At 36.8% G+C, this 19,872-nt stretch overlaps 1 protein-coding gene across 1 annotated transcript in view; it reads right to left on the minus strand.

Moving 5' to 3' along the window:
• Positions 1 to 246: 246 nt before the first annotated feature.
• Paip2 (polyA-binding protein interacting protein 2) overlaps positions 247 to 19,872 on the minus strand; it is a 29,834-nt gene continuing 10,208 nt past the window's right edge. The window contains exons 4-9 of the mRNA XM_089641730.1: positions 17,581 to 17,687; positions 15,483 to 15,568; positions 14,341 to 14,432; positions 10,257 to 10,657; positions 5,987 to 6,340; positions 247 to 3,937 (exon numbers count right to left, since the gene is read on the minus strand). Coding sequence (XP_089497856.1) covers positions 3,632 to 3,937; positions 5,987 to 6,340; positions 10,257 to 10,657; positions 14,341 to 14,432; positions 15,483 to 15,568; positions 17,581 to 17,687 — 1,346 coding nt within the window. The 3' untranslated portion in view covers positions 247 to 3,631. The remainder of the gene's footprint in view (positions 3,938 to 5,986; positions 6,341 to 10,256; positions 10,658 to 14,340; positions 14,433 to 15,482; positions 15,569 to 17,580; positions 17,688 to 19,872) is intronic.

Genomic DNA, 19,872 nt, shown 5'->3' on the forward strand with positions numbered 1-19,872 from the left:
TAGAGGAATTCAGAAATATTAGCTGATTCTGTGATATTAGACAATTCTATGACATTAGCTAATTCCACGACATTAGTGGAATTCAGAAGTAATAGCTAATTCCATGACATTAGCAGAATTTAGAAATATTAGCTGATTCTGTGATATTAGACAATTCTATGACATTAGCTAATTCCACGACATTAGTGGAATTCAGAAGTAATAGCTAATTCCATGACATTAGCAGAATTTAGAAATATTAGCTGATTCTGTGATATTAGACAATTCTATGACATTAGCTAATTCCACGACATTAGCGGAATACAGAAGTAATAGCCAATTCCATGACATTAGCAGAATTTAGAAATATTAGCTGATTCTGTGATATTAGAGAATTCTATGACATTAGCTAATTCCATGACATTAACAGAATTTATAAATATTAGCTAATTCCGTTATATATGCTGATTCTATGACATTAGAGGAATTCAGAAATATTAGCTGATTCTGTGATATTAGACAATTCTATGACATTAGCTAATTCCACGACATTAGTGGAATTCAGAAGTAATAGCTAATTCCATGACATTAGAAGAATTTAGAAATATTAGCTAATTCCATGACATAAGCTGATTATATGACATTAGCGGAATTCATAAATATTAGCTGTTTCCGCGATATTAGCCAATTCTATGACATTAGCTAATTCCACGACATTAGCGGAATTCAGAAGTAATAGCTAATTCCATGACATTAGCAGAATTTAGAAATATTACATAATTCCGTTATATAAGCTGATTCTATGACATTAGAGGAATTCAGAAATATTAGCTGATTCTGTGATATTAGACAATTCTATGACATTAGCTAATTCCACGACATTAGCGGAATTCAGAAGTAATAGCTAATTCCATGACATTAACAGAATTTAGAAATATTAGCTGATTCTGTGATATTAGACAATTCTATGACATTAGCTAATTCCATGACAATAGCAGAATTTAGAAATATTAGCTAATTCCGTGATATAAGCTGATTCTATGACATTAACGGAATTCAGAAATAATAGCTAATTCCATGAAATTAGCAGAATTTAGAAATATTACATAATTCCGTGATGTAAGCTGATTCTATGACATTAGCGGAAATAAGAAATATTAGCTAATTCTGTGATATTATTAGCCTATTCTATGACATTAGCTAATTCCACGACATTAGCGGAATTCAGAAATAATATCTAATTCTGTGATATTAGCTAATTCCATGACATTAGCAGAATTTAGAAATACATATTAGCTAATTCCATGACATTAGCTTTACTTGATATGATAGCTAATTCCGCAGTGTTAGTTCCTTCATTACGAATGTGTTTGCAAAAAGTCACGTGTATTATCTATTTTCAACGGTTGCAAACATATTCGGAATATAGGAATATCAGGCAAAATTAAAACATCACGGATTAACCCACATTTCCTCGATAAAAAACCAAAAACTAAATTAATTTTAGAAAATAACACATATCTCACAATATTACAGCGTTTAATTTTGACAATATATTTTAGGCACGCCTCAAAGTCACCCAACACCCAAAACTGAATAACAATTCAAAAACAGACCAAATTCTCGACCCATTTCAGCTTTTGATCAAATGAAATTGATACAAAAATTTCGATACGTGAAAATATCGATTTCGCGATGACTCGTCCAAAAAAACGCTTCTTTCTGAATATCGCTTCGATGGGCTAGATCAATCGGGTAGCACTAACTTATATGTTATTTCACTTAGCCGTCGCTAAGAAAATATTGGATACAAGAGTTAACCTTTCCTTGTTGGTGCGATCAAATGATTCGACACGTCTAAAATTATATCATCTCTGTAAATATACATTTATTTGTTAGATAAAAAATTTATATATTTGTTAAATACAATCAATGGTGGTTCTAGCGGGCCCTTGATATAATTGCTCAAGAAGAAGCGCGACATGGCATAATCACCCAAAAATTAATTGCGCAAGTAAATACACGATAACCGCTCGAACGGTGGTTACCGAAATTTGAATAGGTGATTTTTATGAAATAAAATTAATCACCCGGAAATCTCCATCGCTCGAGCGGATAAATTTTTTTTACATGTAAAATCAACGCAGAATTCGAATTTTTGGTTAAAAATTAGTGCCAAATCGATGCCAATGAGTAAATATATATTTTTTCAAAGAGATAATTTTCAAGTCACGAATAACGTGACAATATTTAAATATTTCCAACTACCTTCATTATGGTGGGAAAACGATGCTTGTGCAATGATGAGGCACTTAGCTAGAAAAGTAATTGAATACGCAACACCGCAAGTAAGAACCTAACGCACTCTTCTTTTAAACGGTCGAATGAATTAAATAATTCATGTATTTTCAAAACATTTCCACAGAGAAACGTTAAAACATCATAAATGAAAATGTGTTAGCGTCGAAAAGAAATAAAAATATTTTTTTTACGCAAGAAATGCGTAACTTATGTCGGCAAGTGACAACACGCGCACATTTAAATAACTCAAAAAAAAAAATTGTTATTCAATTTCGGTTGCAAGGCGACAAAATTGTCAATTCAAATAGATCTAAAAATCACACATTTAATTTGGTGACGCAAAAGATAATAAATCAAGTAATTTTTTTTTTAGAATATAAAAATTGCCTATCCGTTAATTTTTAATCGTCTTTTTGACAGACGCCAAAACATTTGTAGAAAAAAATCAAATATATTTATATTGTGTACACTACGTAATATTAGCAAATATTTCAATTCTGAATTCATTCGTAAATGAACAGTATAATATTCTACCAAACAAATTTGTCTTCGCAACAATCGATTCTCAAATTATTATCGTTCGTCTAAAAAACAATATCGCTATTTTTTTTTTTTTTCAATCCCATTCATTTAACACTTTCAATTCATTCTGTACATGGAAGCGATCGAACTTAACACCCTAAAAGTGATCGCTTCGGTATTTACCGTTTCGTAAACATTTTACAAAACACTTTCGATTTTAATTGTCAGATTCAACAAACACTTGGATTACAACGATGTCATCAAACTGTCGAGATTTAATCATAGTTTTTAAAGACGTTGTCAAAATTCCATATTTTAATCGATCACTTTAAGAATGACAATCAATTATAATGTTTTTCATTTACAAAATCGTAAAACTGTCAAATTTAGTAAACACTTCAATTACGACGTCGTCAAAGTGTCAGAATTACAAAACACTCCAGTTATGACGCGTCATCAAGCTGACAGATTTAGGAAACACAATGTCAGATTTGCCTTACACTTCGATTACGGCATCGCCAGATTTACTTCACACTCCAATTACAACGTCATCAGATTTAGGAAATACTTCAATAACAATGTCAGATTTACCTCACACTTCAATTACGACGTCGCCAGATTTACAAGACACTCCGATTACGACGTCATCAAAATGTTTAAGAAACACTTCGATTACGACGTCATCAAACTGTCAGAGTTAGGAAACACTTCAATTACGATGTCAAACTTTAGTATAAAATTGATCAATCGAAATCAACTAGGCCAGTGTCTGTCTTCGTCAATTAACCGTAAACTTTCCAAAGGAGATTTATTAACACGACCGGTAGTGTTATTTCTTTCCCTTTTTGGCAGCGCCGACGGATTTGAACGGCCTCTTGTCGTCTTTGATGCCGCCCTTTTCCGCCGGTTTCGTTTTGGCTGCGCTACTCGCGGCGTTCCTCGGCGCGTCCTTGTTGGCAGATTCGGCCGGCTGTTTGGCAGATGCGGTTTGGTTCCCTGCGGCGGCGGTTTGACTGGCGATCGGAGTCGTTTCCTTGGAAGGGGGGGCCGAGGTGGCCGCGGGCGACGCCTTCGCTGGGAGATTGGCTCGCGCGGCCGCCGCATAGTTAAATACTGCGGGAGCAGACACGTGAGGCTGGAAAAGAAAGAATACGAAATATGTATTAATCAATTGAGAACACGAAAAAGTGGATTCATAACACAGACCAAAGAAGACACATACAAGCGCTTGCAACCCTTTGGTCTTTCGTACATGAAGATACTCACAAGCAAACGACTTTAAAGCTCGTGAACAATGGTGGCTTTTCTAAGAACGTCATTTGGTCAATGACCTGCCAAAAATATGCTGCAATAGTATTTATTTAACTAACTAACTAACCATCACGCCGTTTCCCGCTGGGGTAGGCAGAGAGGACGGACCGCCAAACAACTCGGTCTTGGCACACACTCCTTGCCTCATTCACATTCATACATCGTCTCATACATACTCTTCTATTATTCTGACTCTTGACATGGCCCGACTCAAGTATCTGATTCACTTGATCGTGCCATGTCTTCCTCGGGCGTCCCCGACTTCTGCTACCATTCACATTTGCATCATATATCCTCCTTACACTCCTATCTTCGCTCATTCGCTCTACATGCCCAAACCATCTAAGCGTCCCTTTCTTAATCTTACTCATTACGCTTACATCAGCCTTGCACTTTTGGCGGATCTCCACATTCCTCACACAATCAAACATGGTTTTACCACACAAACGCCTCAGGGATCTCATTTTAACAGCATTCAATCTATAGTATTTATTTTATTTTAAATGCACATTTACAGTTATACATAACCAATAATAAATATACATTTTATTTTATTAAGTAATAATCGCGATGTTGAACTGTTGAATATTTAATTGGAAAATATCTATATCAGGGGACAGGTAATTATAAATATAAAGGTAATTGTAAATAGTAGTTCCATCTAGCGTCCAAATGAGAAGCTATTGCATATCCTAGCGTGGTTCACTTTAAAGTTTGTCCCAAACCAATCTCCTTTCTTTCTCTTTGCTATAGAGACAAAGGAGGTAAACACTATCATGTCTGACATACGCTTAGTATCATACAAAATTTAGATGTTTGCGGACATGACCGCGGTGATATAGAGATATCTACAACCTAGGATCATTAAGGTATTAGCGGGAGATGTGAAAAATGTCGGTCGAAAGTTTTTTGTGTGACAAACGATAGCCATCTTGAACTTGAAAGTTAAAATGTCAAATTCTGTGGATATTGTATCAAAAGAACTAACTAACTAACCATCACGCCTTTTTCCGCTGGGGTAGGCAGAGAGAACGGACCGCCAAACAACTCGGTCACACCACACACTCCTTGCCTCAATCACATTCATACATCGTCTCATACATACTCTTCTATTATTCTAACTCTTGACATGGCCCAAATCAAGTATCTGACTCACTTGGTCGTGCCTTGTCTTGCTCGGGCGTCCCCGAAATCGAAAGAAGTTGCAAACAATTCATTGAATCATGACAAACGCATTCAAATAAAGTGACAATCAGTTTATGTTACAAGAGAAAAATAATTATTTTATGGACCTCTTGTATTTGGTAAGTCCGTAACTGAAAATATCAACCTTGGATAATACGCTATTGTAATTATTGCATAGTCTGTTCAGGCAAGAATTCTGCTTAGACATATATATTTACATATGTAGAAACTTACAACTATCATTAACAATTTAATTTTACTAACGCCAGAAGAAGGAAGTTCTCATTTCATATTATTTTTTTTTGATTGACCTTCAACTTCTGGTCTCCGAGAGCCGCCTCTGCTTGTGAGTACACAGTACGCGTTAAATATGGGTTTGACGTCAGTTAGGGGTGCCCCAGGTCCAAGGGGTGAGGTTTTTCCAGGTGGCGGATGCCTCTGCCCTTCAGCTGCGTTGCGGACCTGACGAGGAGAGGCCGGTTGACGAAGACCCTTTGAATCTCTCGACCCATTGCCTTGCACGACAGTGGGACGGATTTCTTCATACATCCGTCACTCCCGGACACATTCCATTCTTTAACAGAACTTTCTCTCCTTCCTTTCCCCAAAAATACCCTCCACACAGCACCCCAAAGATGACGTACATATTAATATATATTTTGACAATAAAAAAAGTATATTTATTTACCTTTTCGACTTCCACGGGAGCCGTGGTGGCAACGCTGGGCAGCGGAGGACCCTGAAGATCAATGACCACATCTTCCTTTTTCTTCTCCGCTACCTTGGCCACGGTCGGCTGCGTCTTGGCCGGCCTCTTGACTTCAGCGCGCTTCACTGCTTCCTTGCTGTCAACCTTTTTCAGGGGTTCCTTGCCTTCCACTTTCTTCCCTGCTTCTTTATTGTCCGCTTTCTTTACCGGTTCTTTGCTGTCCACCTTTTTAACGGTTTCTTTGCTGTCCACCTTTTTAACGGCTTCTTTGCTATCCGCTTTCTTCAATGGTTCTTTGCTGTCCACCTTTTTAACCGGTTCCTTTGCGTCAACCTGCCAGAAAGAAATTACAAGCATTAATGATAAAACCCAAACATTGATTGAACTTTGTTCACTTTTGGGAACAACTCATATAGGTCTCAAACTCTGTGACAAATATGATCTAAAAGGTGTTAGAAAGAGAAAAGGCTACGCTTTATATTCTAATCTAAAAATTTACCACAGAAGAATAAAAATGTTCACCGTTATGAAACCAAAGGTTCCGAACGCAATATGAAAAAAAAATTATTAAACTTTGTGAATTGATTATTTTTATATGAAACCGTTCTGTGATATTTTATCAAAATGAAAAGTCAACACACCTTTAACCTTTCCCTTACTGTGCTAAAAAAATACACGCGTTCCGGTGCTGTGTAGTCAATACACATCTCAAAATAAGCGATTTAATATTGAAAAAATATGAATATTCATAGCTAATCTTATGCTTATTATATTTTATATCAAAAGTGATAAAAATTGTAATTTAATCGCTGAAAACATGAAAAAACCATCGGCAGATGCTAAAAAACGTGCGAGGGGTCCACATCTAACGACGGTCCGCGACCAACTGGCTGGCGGCTAGCATTACTGGCACACACACAGCTATGCGGTCGTAGGTATCGATGGTCTAAATACAACTGCGGACGTGTGGATTTCTCACGTTTCCGCATAGCGAACTAAAGCGGGACATCAATAGCGTGTCATTTCCTCGCACACTCTTCGCGTAACAGTGTCACACGGTTGATTGTATTGGTGTATTTGTTACTGATTTTTAACAAAACACTCCGATTTTTAATTGAATTTGAAAACGATGTAAAAATATTATTTTTTAATTCAGTGCATAAATGTATAAAGGAGGAATACCTAAAATCTGAACCCAGAATTTATTATATTTATAGAGTTATTAAAGTTATTAGAAGCAATGCGTAGTAAATACACACCACAGATAAGGAAAGGTTAAAAAGTGATATGGTGTCATTAAAAGTGATGAAACAAAAACTAGGTTTAATAGTTACCTATATAACCTATTTAGGCTAGTTTTTGTTTCATCACTTTTCATGACTTTATAACACTTTTTGTAGGTGTGTTGAATTGTCATTTTGATGAGATATCCGTTCACCATATGAAACGACAAAAAAGTCGGTTAAAGTTTAATACATTTGTCTAATAAAATGCATGTCTTTTTATATATCAGTCACTTAAGTTACAAAAAACATAAAGTACCATTGTATTTTTTTTTTTATGTTCACTTTCAAAATTAAATTTGAAAGCATATTTCATAACTTTCCAAACGCAGGTTTAAGTTTTCGAATAAGTTCAGAAATATTCCGTTTATTTGGATTTGATCGCAAAGCGGAAATACTCAAAACTTATGTCAAAATAATGCAACGCGAGGCCTGAGGAATTATGTACATAGTTTTCACCACTCAATTCATTTAGTTATGTGATCTTGTTACCATCGACCAAGTATGATCTAGACAGGGGACGAGAACATTAAAATTAACCTCAATTAACAGTGCGTTGTTTCGCAGTTACAAGATCGGAAGTAGCGTTACTTTCTACTCTTTGTTGGTCTGCACGGAGCATATTTTGTCTTCCAGCAAGTTCGTCCCAACTAGCGATGGGTCAATGGTAAAAGCTCAATATATTTGCACGAAAGAGTCGACTCAATTGAAAGACGGTGATAACATTGTCATCAAATGGGTAATTGTTATTTTCGATGATTCTAGATTTGTTTTAGCTTCGCTTCGAAGAAGCATTTGTGTCATGCATTCTCCCAACCCCGATGATTTACAAGACGCCTTCATAAATCTTGAAAGTTCTGCCAAAAATATGGGTCTTGTAGTAAACCAGCAGAAGACCAAATACATGGCCGTAGGATGTACCCAACAAACCCCATCTCTCGTGGAAGCCAAAATTTAGAAACGGTACCAAGATTCACATACCTGGGCTCCCTGATAACAAACAATAACAACACTACAGAGGAGATCCAGAAGCGCATCGTGAATGCAAACCGCTGCTATTTCCGCCTACAAAAACATATAAACTGCTTTCCAGAACCACCAAGGTATTAGTGTACAAAACACTAATTAGACCAGTGCTTACGTACGCAGCCGAGACGTGGGTTCTAACTAAGAAGAATGAGCGAGCACTGGATGTTTTTGAAAGGAAAATTTTGAGGCGCATCTTCGTACCGGTTCTAGAAAATGGATTTTGGCGCAGACGTTATAACAATGAGCTCTATACTCTGTTTAAGGAGCTAAACGTCACAAAGTTCATGTCACTGGGAAGACTTCGGTGGCTAGGTCATGTGGAGAGAATGAGCGAGCACCAAGAACCAAAGTCCCTGCTGAGCTCAAGACCGATAGGGAGAAGGAGCCTGGGAAGGCCAAGGTTAAGATGGAGCGACAACGTCCTCAAAGATTTGTCTGCCTTGGAGCTTCGAAACTGGAGAGAGCTGGCGCGGGACCGAGATGAGTGGAGGAAGACTCTTGAGGAGGCCAAGCAAGACCCACCAGGGGTTGTAGAGCCAAAAGTGATGATGATGATGATTCTCCCAACACTCCTTTCTTCTTTCAATCGCTTTAAGTGTCCCTTTTTTAATCTTACTCATTTAATTTGGGAGGCGGGTATGGGTGCCACCGTTCCGAGAACCATTTATTGGACCAACACCTCTGTCATAGGTCGCCCCAAGCGTTTCGCTGCTTTGGTGACTAGCGTGTGTGCCCGGTTTCAAGAGTGATGAGAGATCAGGAGAGACTGGTTGAGAGTGACCATTTGACCTCTTCAGCTGAACTCTCTAGACCCAGCGCCCTCCACCGCAGCCGGAGGGATGGATCCATACGTCCGCCACTCCTGGACCCACTAACCCTCTGATCACCAGATTTCTACCCACCCATCATACATTTTTCCTTCCCTGAACTACATCTCTTTCCCTTATTTGAAAAGATCCTCCACGTGGCATCCCCAAAGATAACATGGGCCGTGAGAGAAGTTACTATCGTCAGCCTTGCTTTCTTTGCGATCTCCACATTTCTCACATTTACCACTGTACCGTGTTCTATTACACGGAAATGAACTGTAAATCAAATCCACAAGAAAACGACAGTATGAAGCAGACGCGGCCCGTGACTGTAATTACCAGCAGTGCATTTCACTTTTAAAATGGACCTAGTCTGTAATTTGTGGTAATTATTGAAGGTGGAGCAAATTAATGAATGGGAACACCTACTGCAATTCATTCTATCTTCTAAGTTATATTTGTAAAATTTGTATCTACTATGTGTTCCTTTGAGAACTGTCTAAACGTGATAATTTTTGTGTTATTTAGTTTTGCTAAAAGCTTCATAACTCACGTTCTGGGAAACGTAGCCTCATTCTAAAAAATGTTTTGGAAAGATTATGAAATCCACTATAGCATTGTGTTGTTATACGTAAATATTTGCGTTTCTAAATATACATTTTATGAAAACGTCAAAAATATGTAAAAATCGCTTACAATTATTTCAAAGCCTTGAAAAATGTACTATTTTCTGAGTATCATAAAGAAATAACACTTTATATATTGAAGAAATATAATTAAAAACTATTAGTCACCTCAAAATATTGACCGTCCAAACTAAAATATTTTTAATAAATTATTTAGAAACGCAATAAATTATGAACGAACAAGATGACAGATTCAATCGGCTTAGATAATGCACCTCTACGTTCCATAGATATTCTTGAATACAGACGCGTAGCGTTATTCATTATCGATACTCTGTTTTTTAAATCATGGCAATCCGTATACTAGTGATGGAAATAAATCGAATTTTGTTAAATCTCGCGCGTTTACGTGAAAAGACGTTCTAATGTCTTGACCGCTATTATCATATTTACGTCTTTTGACGTTCTAATGTTGAGTGGTTAAATAAAAATAAAAATTTACCTTTTTTACAGATTCCTTGTTTTCTGCTTTTTTCACAGTCTCTTTGCTGTCCACCCGCTTCACCGGTTCTTTGCCTTCGACTTTCTTAGGTTCTTTGCCGTCCACCTTCTTGACTGCTGCTTCCTTCTTCACGGGCTCCAAACTCTTCTTCCTCTCGTGGCGTTTATCCTCTTTGACGATCCCTTCGATCGCGCTGACCACCACGACGGCTTCGACCGCTCTCGACACGCTGTTCGCTTTGGCCACCTCGACGATAGGAGACACGTCTACGTCTTTGGGTTTCGGGGAGTCGTCAGTTTTGTTCAGCGATACTTCGCTAAGAGTCTCTGTAGCCTTTTCGATGAGGGTTTCGATACCTTCGGGGGTTTCTCTACTCGATACTGTCGGGATTTCAACAGCGTCTGGCAAAAAAATATAAAAACAATTATTAAAATATGTCCTGCTTCGAGAAGTGCTGTATAAACCATAGAATAAATGTTTTCATATATTTGTACGAAATAATTTTCTAATTCCCGAGAATTTTGTACGAATGGGTACATTTACCGTACTTAACTTTTTATGCGTTCAAAACCTTAAATTAGATACACCTGTCTGTGAGTAAGATTCTTGTTATGCCGATAATACATCCTAATTGCACTTTTCTTATTGGATTTACATTATTCAAAGCTTTAATCCTCAGTCTGTCTCATACCGAGGGACGAATCACGTTTAGGACGATAAATTTTTGTCGAAACTTTGTACAGTAGAACCCCGTTAATTCGAACCCCGATAATTCGAAAAAACGAGTAATTCGAAATTTTCACTAAAAAAATTTCCGCAGAAAATTTTTGTCATACAATTTTTTTTTTAATTCGAAATTCGTTAATTCGTAATTCGAAATTTATTTTTGTCCGCGCACGAAAATTTGTTTTGTGTAATTCTAAAATTTCGTAAATCTGAATCTAAAAGACAGCCATAACGGTAAAATGCCGAAAAGTGTATTTTTACGTGGTTATACATCGCCCTAATTAGTATTATTATTTCGTAAATCGTTATCGATTTACACTAGAATGTCGTATTTTTTCCAATTTATTCCGAATACGTCGTATTTTTACGAAATTTACTTAAAATATCCTAATTCAAAGGGTCAACTGCGACTGAATTTGAACGCTAAATTTCAATTTACGCGGAAATACGATATATTTTTACGAATATACTTCAAATATCTGAATTTAAAAGGCCGGCCGCGACGAAAATCTGCTGAGAAATTTCGGTTTACGCATAAATATATCGTATTTTTCGAATATCTGAGTTTAAAGGACCGGTCGCGACATTAATCGGCCGAGAAAATTTGATTTACGCGGAAATGTATGGTATTTTTATGAATTTGCTTAGAATAACTGAACTTGAAGGGCCGATCGCGACGGAAATCGGCTGCAAAAATTCGATTTAAACGGGAGTAATTGGTATTAATACGAGTTTACTCCAAAGATACCACCCGAATTTGAAGGGGCGGCCGAGGAACTCGATTTTTGCCGTTTTTTTTTTTTTTTTTTCATAAAATTTTGAATTTCGTGGGAATTCGTTAATTCGAAATTTGATTTTTGATCTCCGCTGGATTTAGAATTAACGAGGTTCTACTGTAGTGGAATTAATAATGGCATTTTCATTTACATGTATTCCAAGTATGAGTGCAAACCGTATCTAAATTTAACTGACTAACCGTTTCCCCGCAGGGGTAGGCAGAGAGGACGGACCGCCAAACAACTAGGTCTTGGCACACACTCCTTGCCTCATTCACATTCATACATCGTCTCATACATACTCTTCTATTATTCTGACTCTTGACATGGCCCGAATCAAGTATCTGATTCACTTGATCGTGCCATGTCTTCCTCGGGCGTCCCCGACTTCTGCTACCATTCACATTTGCATTGTATATTCTTCTTTCTTTGCTCATTCGCTCAACATGCTCAAACCATCTCAAGTGTCCCTATCTTGATCTTACTGATTAAATTTTCATCAGCCTTTCACTCTTTGCGGATCTCCACATTTCTCACACGATCAAACATGGTTTTACCACACATACGCCTCAGGTATCTCATCTCAACAGCATTCAATCTACTTTCATCCTTTCTCTGCCAGTTCCATGCCTCACTTCCGTACATCAGAGTAGGTACCAGCACTCCATTGTGGACTGCTAACTTCGCTTCTTTGGACAATGTTTAGTTAGCGCCAACTGCGTTCAGTCCTCCATGAATGGAGTTCCCTGCATTTCCCTTGTTTCAATATCTCTGTCAGCCTTCCCATCTCTCTAGAACATACTTCCTAAATACACAAACTCATCCACCTGCTACAAGTATTCCTCAGCAACAACTATATTGCACACTGTTTTCCTACTCTCTCTTTCAAACACCATTACTTTAGACTTACTTACATTCATCATTAACTCATTCTACAGCATTTAGTCTAATTTCATCCTTTCTCTGCCAGTTCCCCATGACTCACATCCGTACAGCAGGGTAGGTACCAGCACAACTAATAAACAATCAAACGCGATGTTTTCAATAAACCTCCCAGTTAAATATGGTACTGTATATTATCTGCCTGTGTAAAATGTAAATAAATAATAATAATAACATATGTACATTCTAGCACCTCGTACATCAATCAAATGCATTGTACAAATGTATTGGTGATGTACGAACCAGCGGAAACAATCTGTTAGTCATAAGTTGATAATAGTTTATCTAGTATATAGTTAGTACAGTAGAACCCCGTTAATTCAAAAAAAACACTTACTTCGACATTTTCAGACAAAATGGTTTTTGAATGTTGGTGTAATTCAAAGCGAAAACATTTCGTAAATCTGAATCTGTTAAAGTTGTGTCGGTAAAACGCCGACAAATGTATTTTTACGTGGTTATACATCATCCTACTTAGAATTATTATTTAGTAAATCTGAATCGATTTACAAGGGAATGTTGTATTTTTTCCAATTTATTATTTTATTTAGAATATGTCGGTAGTTTTAGGAATTTATTTCGAATATCTTAATTTCAAAGGGCCAGCTGCGAAAATTCAATTTACGCAGAAATACATTGTATTTTTACTAAATTTACTGCTGCGAATATGTGAGTTAATGAAACGGTGCAACCGAAATCGGCAGAAAAATTTTGATTCACGTGGAAATATGAAGTATTTTTACGAAATTTACTTCAAATATCGAATTTAAAGGGGCGGCCGCGACGGAAATCTGCAGCGAAATCTTGATTTACGTTATATATAAATATATCGTATTTTTATGAATATCTCAATTTAAAGGGTAGGCCAACACCGAAATCAGCCGTGTAATTGTGATTTACGCGTAAATATATCATATTTTTACGAATATCTGAATTTAAATGGTAGGCCGTGACTGATATCTGCAAAATTTTGAAATTCTGATTTACGCGTAAATATGTCGTATTTTTACGAATTTATTTTGAATATCTGAATTTAAAGGACCGGCCATGATGGAATTCGGCTGCAAAATCTCGATTTACGTGGAAATATTTCATATTTTTACGAATATCTCAATTACCATGACCGAAATCGGCCGCGAAATTTTGATTTACGCGTAAATATATCATATTTTTACTAACATCTGAATTTAAATGAGAGGCCGCGCTGATATCGGCGGCGAAATTTCGATTTACGCATAAAAATATCGTATTTTTTCGAATTTATTTATAATATCCGAATTTAAAGGGCCGTCCGCGACGGTAATCGGCTGCGAAAATTCGATTTACGCGGGAATAATTCGTATTAAAACGAATTTACTTCAAAGATACTAACCGAATTTGAAGGGGCGGCCGAGGAACTCAATTTTCGACGTCCTACATGGGAATTTGTTAATTCGAAAAATTGATTTTTTATGTCCCGTGGATTACGAATTAACGAGGTTCTACTGTAGTAAGATAGATCATTGTAGAAATATATAATATATGCTGTGTTGAGCCGTGAACGTGATTTTGCACAAAAACGGCGCCATACAAATCAACCAAATACTATTATTATCGGATAATAGAAGTGTGGTAGTTGTACTGTATGAAAGTTTGCTCACCTGTGGCACCGGCGGGAATGAAAGTAGGTACAAACTCGGCAGCCAGCGGATTCAGGGTCGACTTGGAGACAGCCTCCTCCAAGTTCACATCACTGCAAAGGAGAATACCAAATTAGACCGCAATAAGTTCTAATTGAGTAAGTGGGCAAAGCACCGCCAAGACCTAGACAAATCTCACTCCGTGAACCCAGACACCCCTGCTAAGTCACCAAACGTTGCCAACCAGTAGTGTTGGTTATCCAATAAACAATACGGAGAACATATGAAGCACTTGTCCGCAGCATCCTGGAATACAGCTCCATTATTCGGGCCCCTTCTGAACAAAACCATATCTTAGAAATAGAAAAAGTACAAAAAAAGGTTTATGCGTAACTTGTATATGAGGGAATATACATACTATCCATTCCTGTATCCATCCTTGTTCTTAACAGGAATGCTCGATTTCAATACATTAGAAGCCCGCAGAAAAATATTTTTAGGCAAACACTTTTTTAAGTTAATCTCTGGTACAATACACAATCCGCCTATGTTGAAAGAGGTTAACTTTTATGTCCCTAACAATTATATGATCGAGGGAGATCCCATGCACTCTTATATGCTCCGAAAGCGAGGACTTCTGCCTGTCAGAACGCGCCAATAAACAGAGCGACTCAACTGCTTAACGATTCTGCATTAGCCATCGACATTTTCAATGTCACCTACAAACAATTCAGTAACTATCTTATAACGCATGTGACAAAATAATAAAACTGCCTGTGTAAACCTTTTAATTTGTAATCTTCTCCATGATATATTGGTGTATAACCGTTTCATTGAGAACATGAATGAATGAATGAATGAATGAATAAATAAATAATAAATAAAATGTTTCCTGGGGCGGCATTACGCTTACCCGCCTCCCGAATTGCGAATGATTTGCCGGCATCTGCGTTGACTCCGTCCAACAAAACCCAGGATCACTTGATCCTTTCCTCAAAAAGATCCTCTGCAGCATCTTCAAAGATGACATAGGCTTGAGGGAATTTAATTTATTTAGTCCTCCTGTGTTGGAGTTAACGTAAAAAAAAAAAAAAAAAGTTTTTTTACTTTTTACCAATTTTTTGTTGTAGATGACAAAAATACATATGAATGTGAATAGTTACCCTCTGCCAAGTGCCTCTCTCTCGTCTGCCAACATGGCCTCTATACATTGCTCCATCAGGGCCTCTTCTTCCAATTGCTGCATCACCTATAAGTAAATAACATTCATCAGTCAACCTGTTGTTAACATTATGCCCGCATACATTCTCGCAGGAGTAGGCAGAGAGAACGGACCGCCATACAACTCCATCTTGGCACACACTCCTTGCCTCATTCCCATTCATACATACTCTTCTATCATTCTGACTATTGACATGGTCCGACTCAAGCATCTGATTCACTTGGTCGTCCCATGTCTTCCTCGGACGTCCCCGACTTCTGCTACCATTCGCGTTTCGGTCATATATTCTCCTTACACTCCTTTCTGCCTTCATTGGCTCTACATGCCCAAACTATCTAAGGAGTCCCTTTCTTAAGGGGGGGCTAGGGTTTTAAAATTTTTTTTGCATTTTTTTTTTTAATTTCAAATAAATGCTTAATATGTTAAGAATATTGTGTTCAAATTTCAAGTTGATTGGAGCAAAATTGACGAAGTTACGAGTATTTTTATACCTCTCGGATTTTAATCCCTACCCGACCATACGTATAAGCCGAGCAGAGCAGGAAGCTGAGAAACAAACTAAAGAAGGCAGGATTCGTCGTAGACAGGAGCAAAAAGGTGCTTTAGACATCATGGATGATAGCAACATCCTTTATGGACCTGGCATTGATGATTCAGTGTGAGGTAAGCCGATAAAATTTGCTTATAAACGTTTAATACCAGATTTTTTAGTGTTCAAAACATTATAGCGTTTTTCCCACAACTCACGTTTTCAAAGTCGGTGACCGTCATAACTTCAAAACTACTGCACCGATCCTTTTGAAATTTTGAAAACTATTTCTGTACATAATTTACGAGGTAACGCTGGAGAGTTTTTTTCAAATTTGTTAATAATTATTATTTTACAATAACAAATTAGTCGATTTTTTTCACTAAAAATAGCGTTTTTCCCTTCAAAGTGTTCCAAAAAAGTGAAAAATTAAAATTTCGAAAAACCCTCCCAGCTTTACCTGGGAAAAACTATTATCTAACGAATGAACTTTGATTTTTTGATTTCAGATGACCCAGCACCGAGTTATGAGGGTCACCGCCATTCTACTTTTTTTTTGAGACACGTCCGAATAATTGCTGCCATTGCCGTGTTTTTTAATATTTCTCTGTGAAAATTTTATACAACATTCTTAAAATGTCATACTTTACTGTGCTATTAGATTTAATAAAGAAATTGTAACTGTGTTGTCACAAAAAATGCCTTTTTTCGTACGAATTAACCCTAGCCCCCCCTTAATCTTACTAATGACGCTTACATCAACCTTGCACTCTTCGCGGATCTCCACATTTAGAACATTAGAAAAAAAAACACTTTTTGCAAGTTACGTTAAATATTTAGACCCGCATTCCGAATTTCTACCGATTTATAACAAATTTCTCTTGAAAACTTTAAGTTTTTAGTCCTTATAAAAATACAGTAGAACCCCGTTAATTCGAACCCTGATAATTCGAAAAAACGCGTAAATCGAAATTAGCGCAGAAATTTTTTTTCATACAGAATGGTTTTTTAGTTCGAAATTCGTTAATTCGAAATTTGATTTTTGATATCCCGTGGATTTCGAATTAACGAGGTTCTACTGTATATGTTGTTTTTGAAGATAATATCTATACATTTTGTTTTGCCGAAACGGTAATTATCTGAAATTCACTCGATAGAAAAAAATCGCCAAGTACGCTCTGAACATTATTAAAAACACATTTTGTTCTGTTATTTTTAACATGTGTGTATGAAAACAATCAGTGTATCTTTAAATTCAACTTAGGCATCTGTCGAGAGGTTTTTGCTAAATTTTAAACGAGTCGTGTTTTATTAAATATTTTCATAGTTTTCGCTGAATTAAAATAATTTTTTATTAGTAGCGCACTCCATCTAACAATCATATTTACACATCTCCCTTTCAAATCATAATTCTTCTTAATTTTGAACGCTTACGACAGGACCTTAACCAATCAGGCTGATTAGTTTGCTTTCGATAAACGCGGAGTATCGTATTGAAATGTATCCGTACCTGCTTGTCAAACTCCTCTTCGTTTTCCATCCACATGTACTCGGAGAAGTCCTGGGGCTGACCTGGTGACCCGGCCCCCTGGTAGAAGCCCCCAGGAGGTGCGAATCCTGAAATACAACAATTTTACCGAGTTAGTTCATATCACACAGAAGAACTTTCGTCTGAAATCATAACGTTTGCAAGTAGGTAAAAAAAATACCGACCAACTTAATTACAAAACATATTGTAACGGGATAATGAACAGAGGCGGCTCCGGGGATCCAGGATTGGTGGGTAATTTGAAAAACATGTGTGACTAATCTTTATTTGATATTGTAAAAAATGCCCATATATTATTATCTATACAGTAGAACCTCGTTAATTCGAAATCCAGCGGACATCGAAAATCAAATTTCGAATTAACGAATTCCCACGTAATTCGAAATTTTATGAAAAAAAAAAATTTAAAAAAATACGCTGAAAATCGATTTTTTCGGCCGCTTCTTCAAATCCGGGTGGTATTTTAGTTGTAAATTCGTATTAATACCAATTATTTCTTTATTTTCGCGGCCGATTACCGTAGCAACCGGCCCTTTAAATTCAGATATTCGCAATAAATTCGTAAAAATGCTATATATTTACGCGTAAATCGGGATTTTGCTGCGAATTTCGGTCGCGGCCTACCCTTTAAATTGAGATATTTGTAAAAATACGATATATTTCCGCGTAAATCGAGATTTCGCGCTAATTTTGCGTCGCGGCTGGCCTTTTATTTCAAATATCTGAATTTGATTCGTAAAAATACGATATATTTCCGCTTAAAACGAGGATTCGCGGCCGTATTCCGTCGCGGCCGGCTCTTCAAATTCAGATAGGGTGACCTGGTCTACAGTGGATCGGTATGGTACAGTGGATCACTCCAATATCTCGAAAGTTCTTAGTGTGTTTGCATGTGTGTTCGGCTCTTAGGTAGGTGTTACTTAATGCTACTAAACAAGTCGGTACTTGTCCGGCTCCGCAGGCGAATAGACGTGTGGTGCTGTATTTAGTGTTTTTGTGGTAGGAGAAAAAAAATCACGTAAGTATATTTTTGCGTACCATTTCATTATTTTTTCCATGATACATTTTTGCATATTTTAGTTGTTATCAGTAGTTATTACAACATGTGTTAGCACCCAGAAATATGTCTTATTCAAAAGGGTAAAGTCAGAATAATATGTTTAGTTAAAAATGGAGTGTTGTTCTACAGTGGATCAGTGGATCACCTTACACAGTGGATCATGATCCACTGTGTACTACTGATGCCTGATTTGTCTTGATTGTTTGTTTTTTTTGTTTTATAGGATGCCTCGAAAAGGGACGAAAGAAAGAAAAATAGGCAAACATACACAGGCGGAAATAGAAGAGGCATTAAAGCTAATTTCAGAAGGCTCAAGCATCCGTGGAGCGGCAAAGCCACTATGTCTATGGGCAAAGCATACAAAAATTGCCTTTACTACGTTACAGCGGTATATAAAAAAAAAACAAAATAATTCGCCCAATGTAGTAAATATGCGATTTGTTCCTAACTATGAAGTGAGTATGGTGTTCTCTAAGGAACAAGAAGAAATTCTCAAAAGTTATTTCAAGAGTTTTTAAAAAATATTTTGCTTCTTTAGATTATTGTTTTCGTTCTCTTTTTTCTTTTTAAATCCAGTTATTTTTTATCTAGCCATGGGCTATTTTGTTTGTTCTTCTCTTTCAATAATAAAAACTGATTTATTTCTAGTATTAATTTTTTTTTTAAAAGAAATCCCATCCTTGATCCACTGTAAAATATAGGTTGATCCACTGTGTACCACCAAGTTCCACAGTGGATCATTTTCCCTCATCGCAAATAAGTACATATTACTTTCCTTCCCATTTAATTGCGGAGTTTAAACTATTACAATTTACAAGAATGATAAACAACGAACCATTGTGAAATTTTTCATTACAATGCCTCAACTGATGTTGAAGTTATATGCCTCCAAAAAAAAGTGATCCACTGTTGACCAAGTCACCCTATTCGAAATAAATTCATAAAAATGCTATATATTTACGCGTAAATCGAGATTTCGCTGCCGATTTCGGTCGCGGCCTACCCTTTAAATTGAGATATTCGTAAAAATACGATATATTTCCGCGTAAATCGAGATTTCGCGGTAATATTCAAAATAAATTCGTAAAAATATGATATATTTCCGCGTAAATTGAATTTTGTCGGCAGTTTTTCGTCGCGGCCGGCCTTTTAAGTTCAGATATTTGAAGTAAATTCGTAAAAATATGTCATAT

This window comes from Hesperophylax consimilis, chromosome 17 (genome assembly GCF_061612785.1).
Source record: "Hesperophylax consimilis isolate HC1 chromosome 17, BYU_Hcon_1.0, whole genome shotgun sequence".
Lineage (NCBI taxonomy): Eukaryota > Metazoa > Arthropoda > Insecta > Trichoptera > Limnephilidae > Hesperophylax > Hesperophylax consimilis.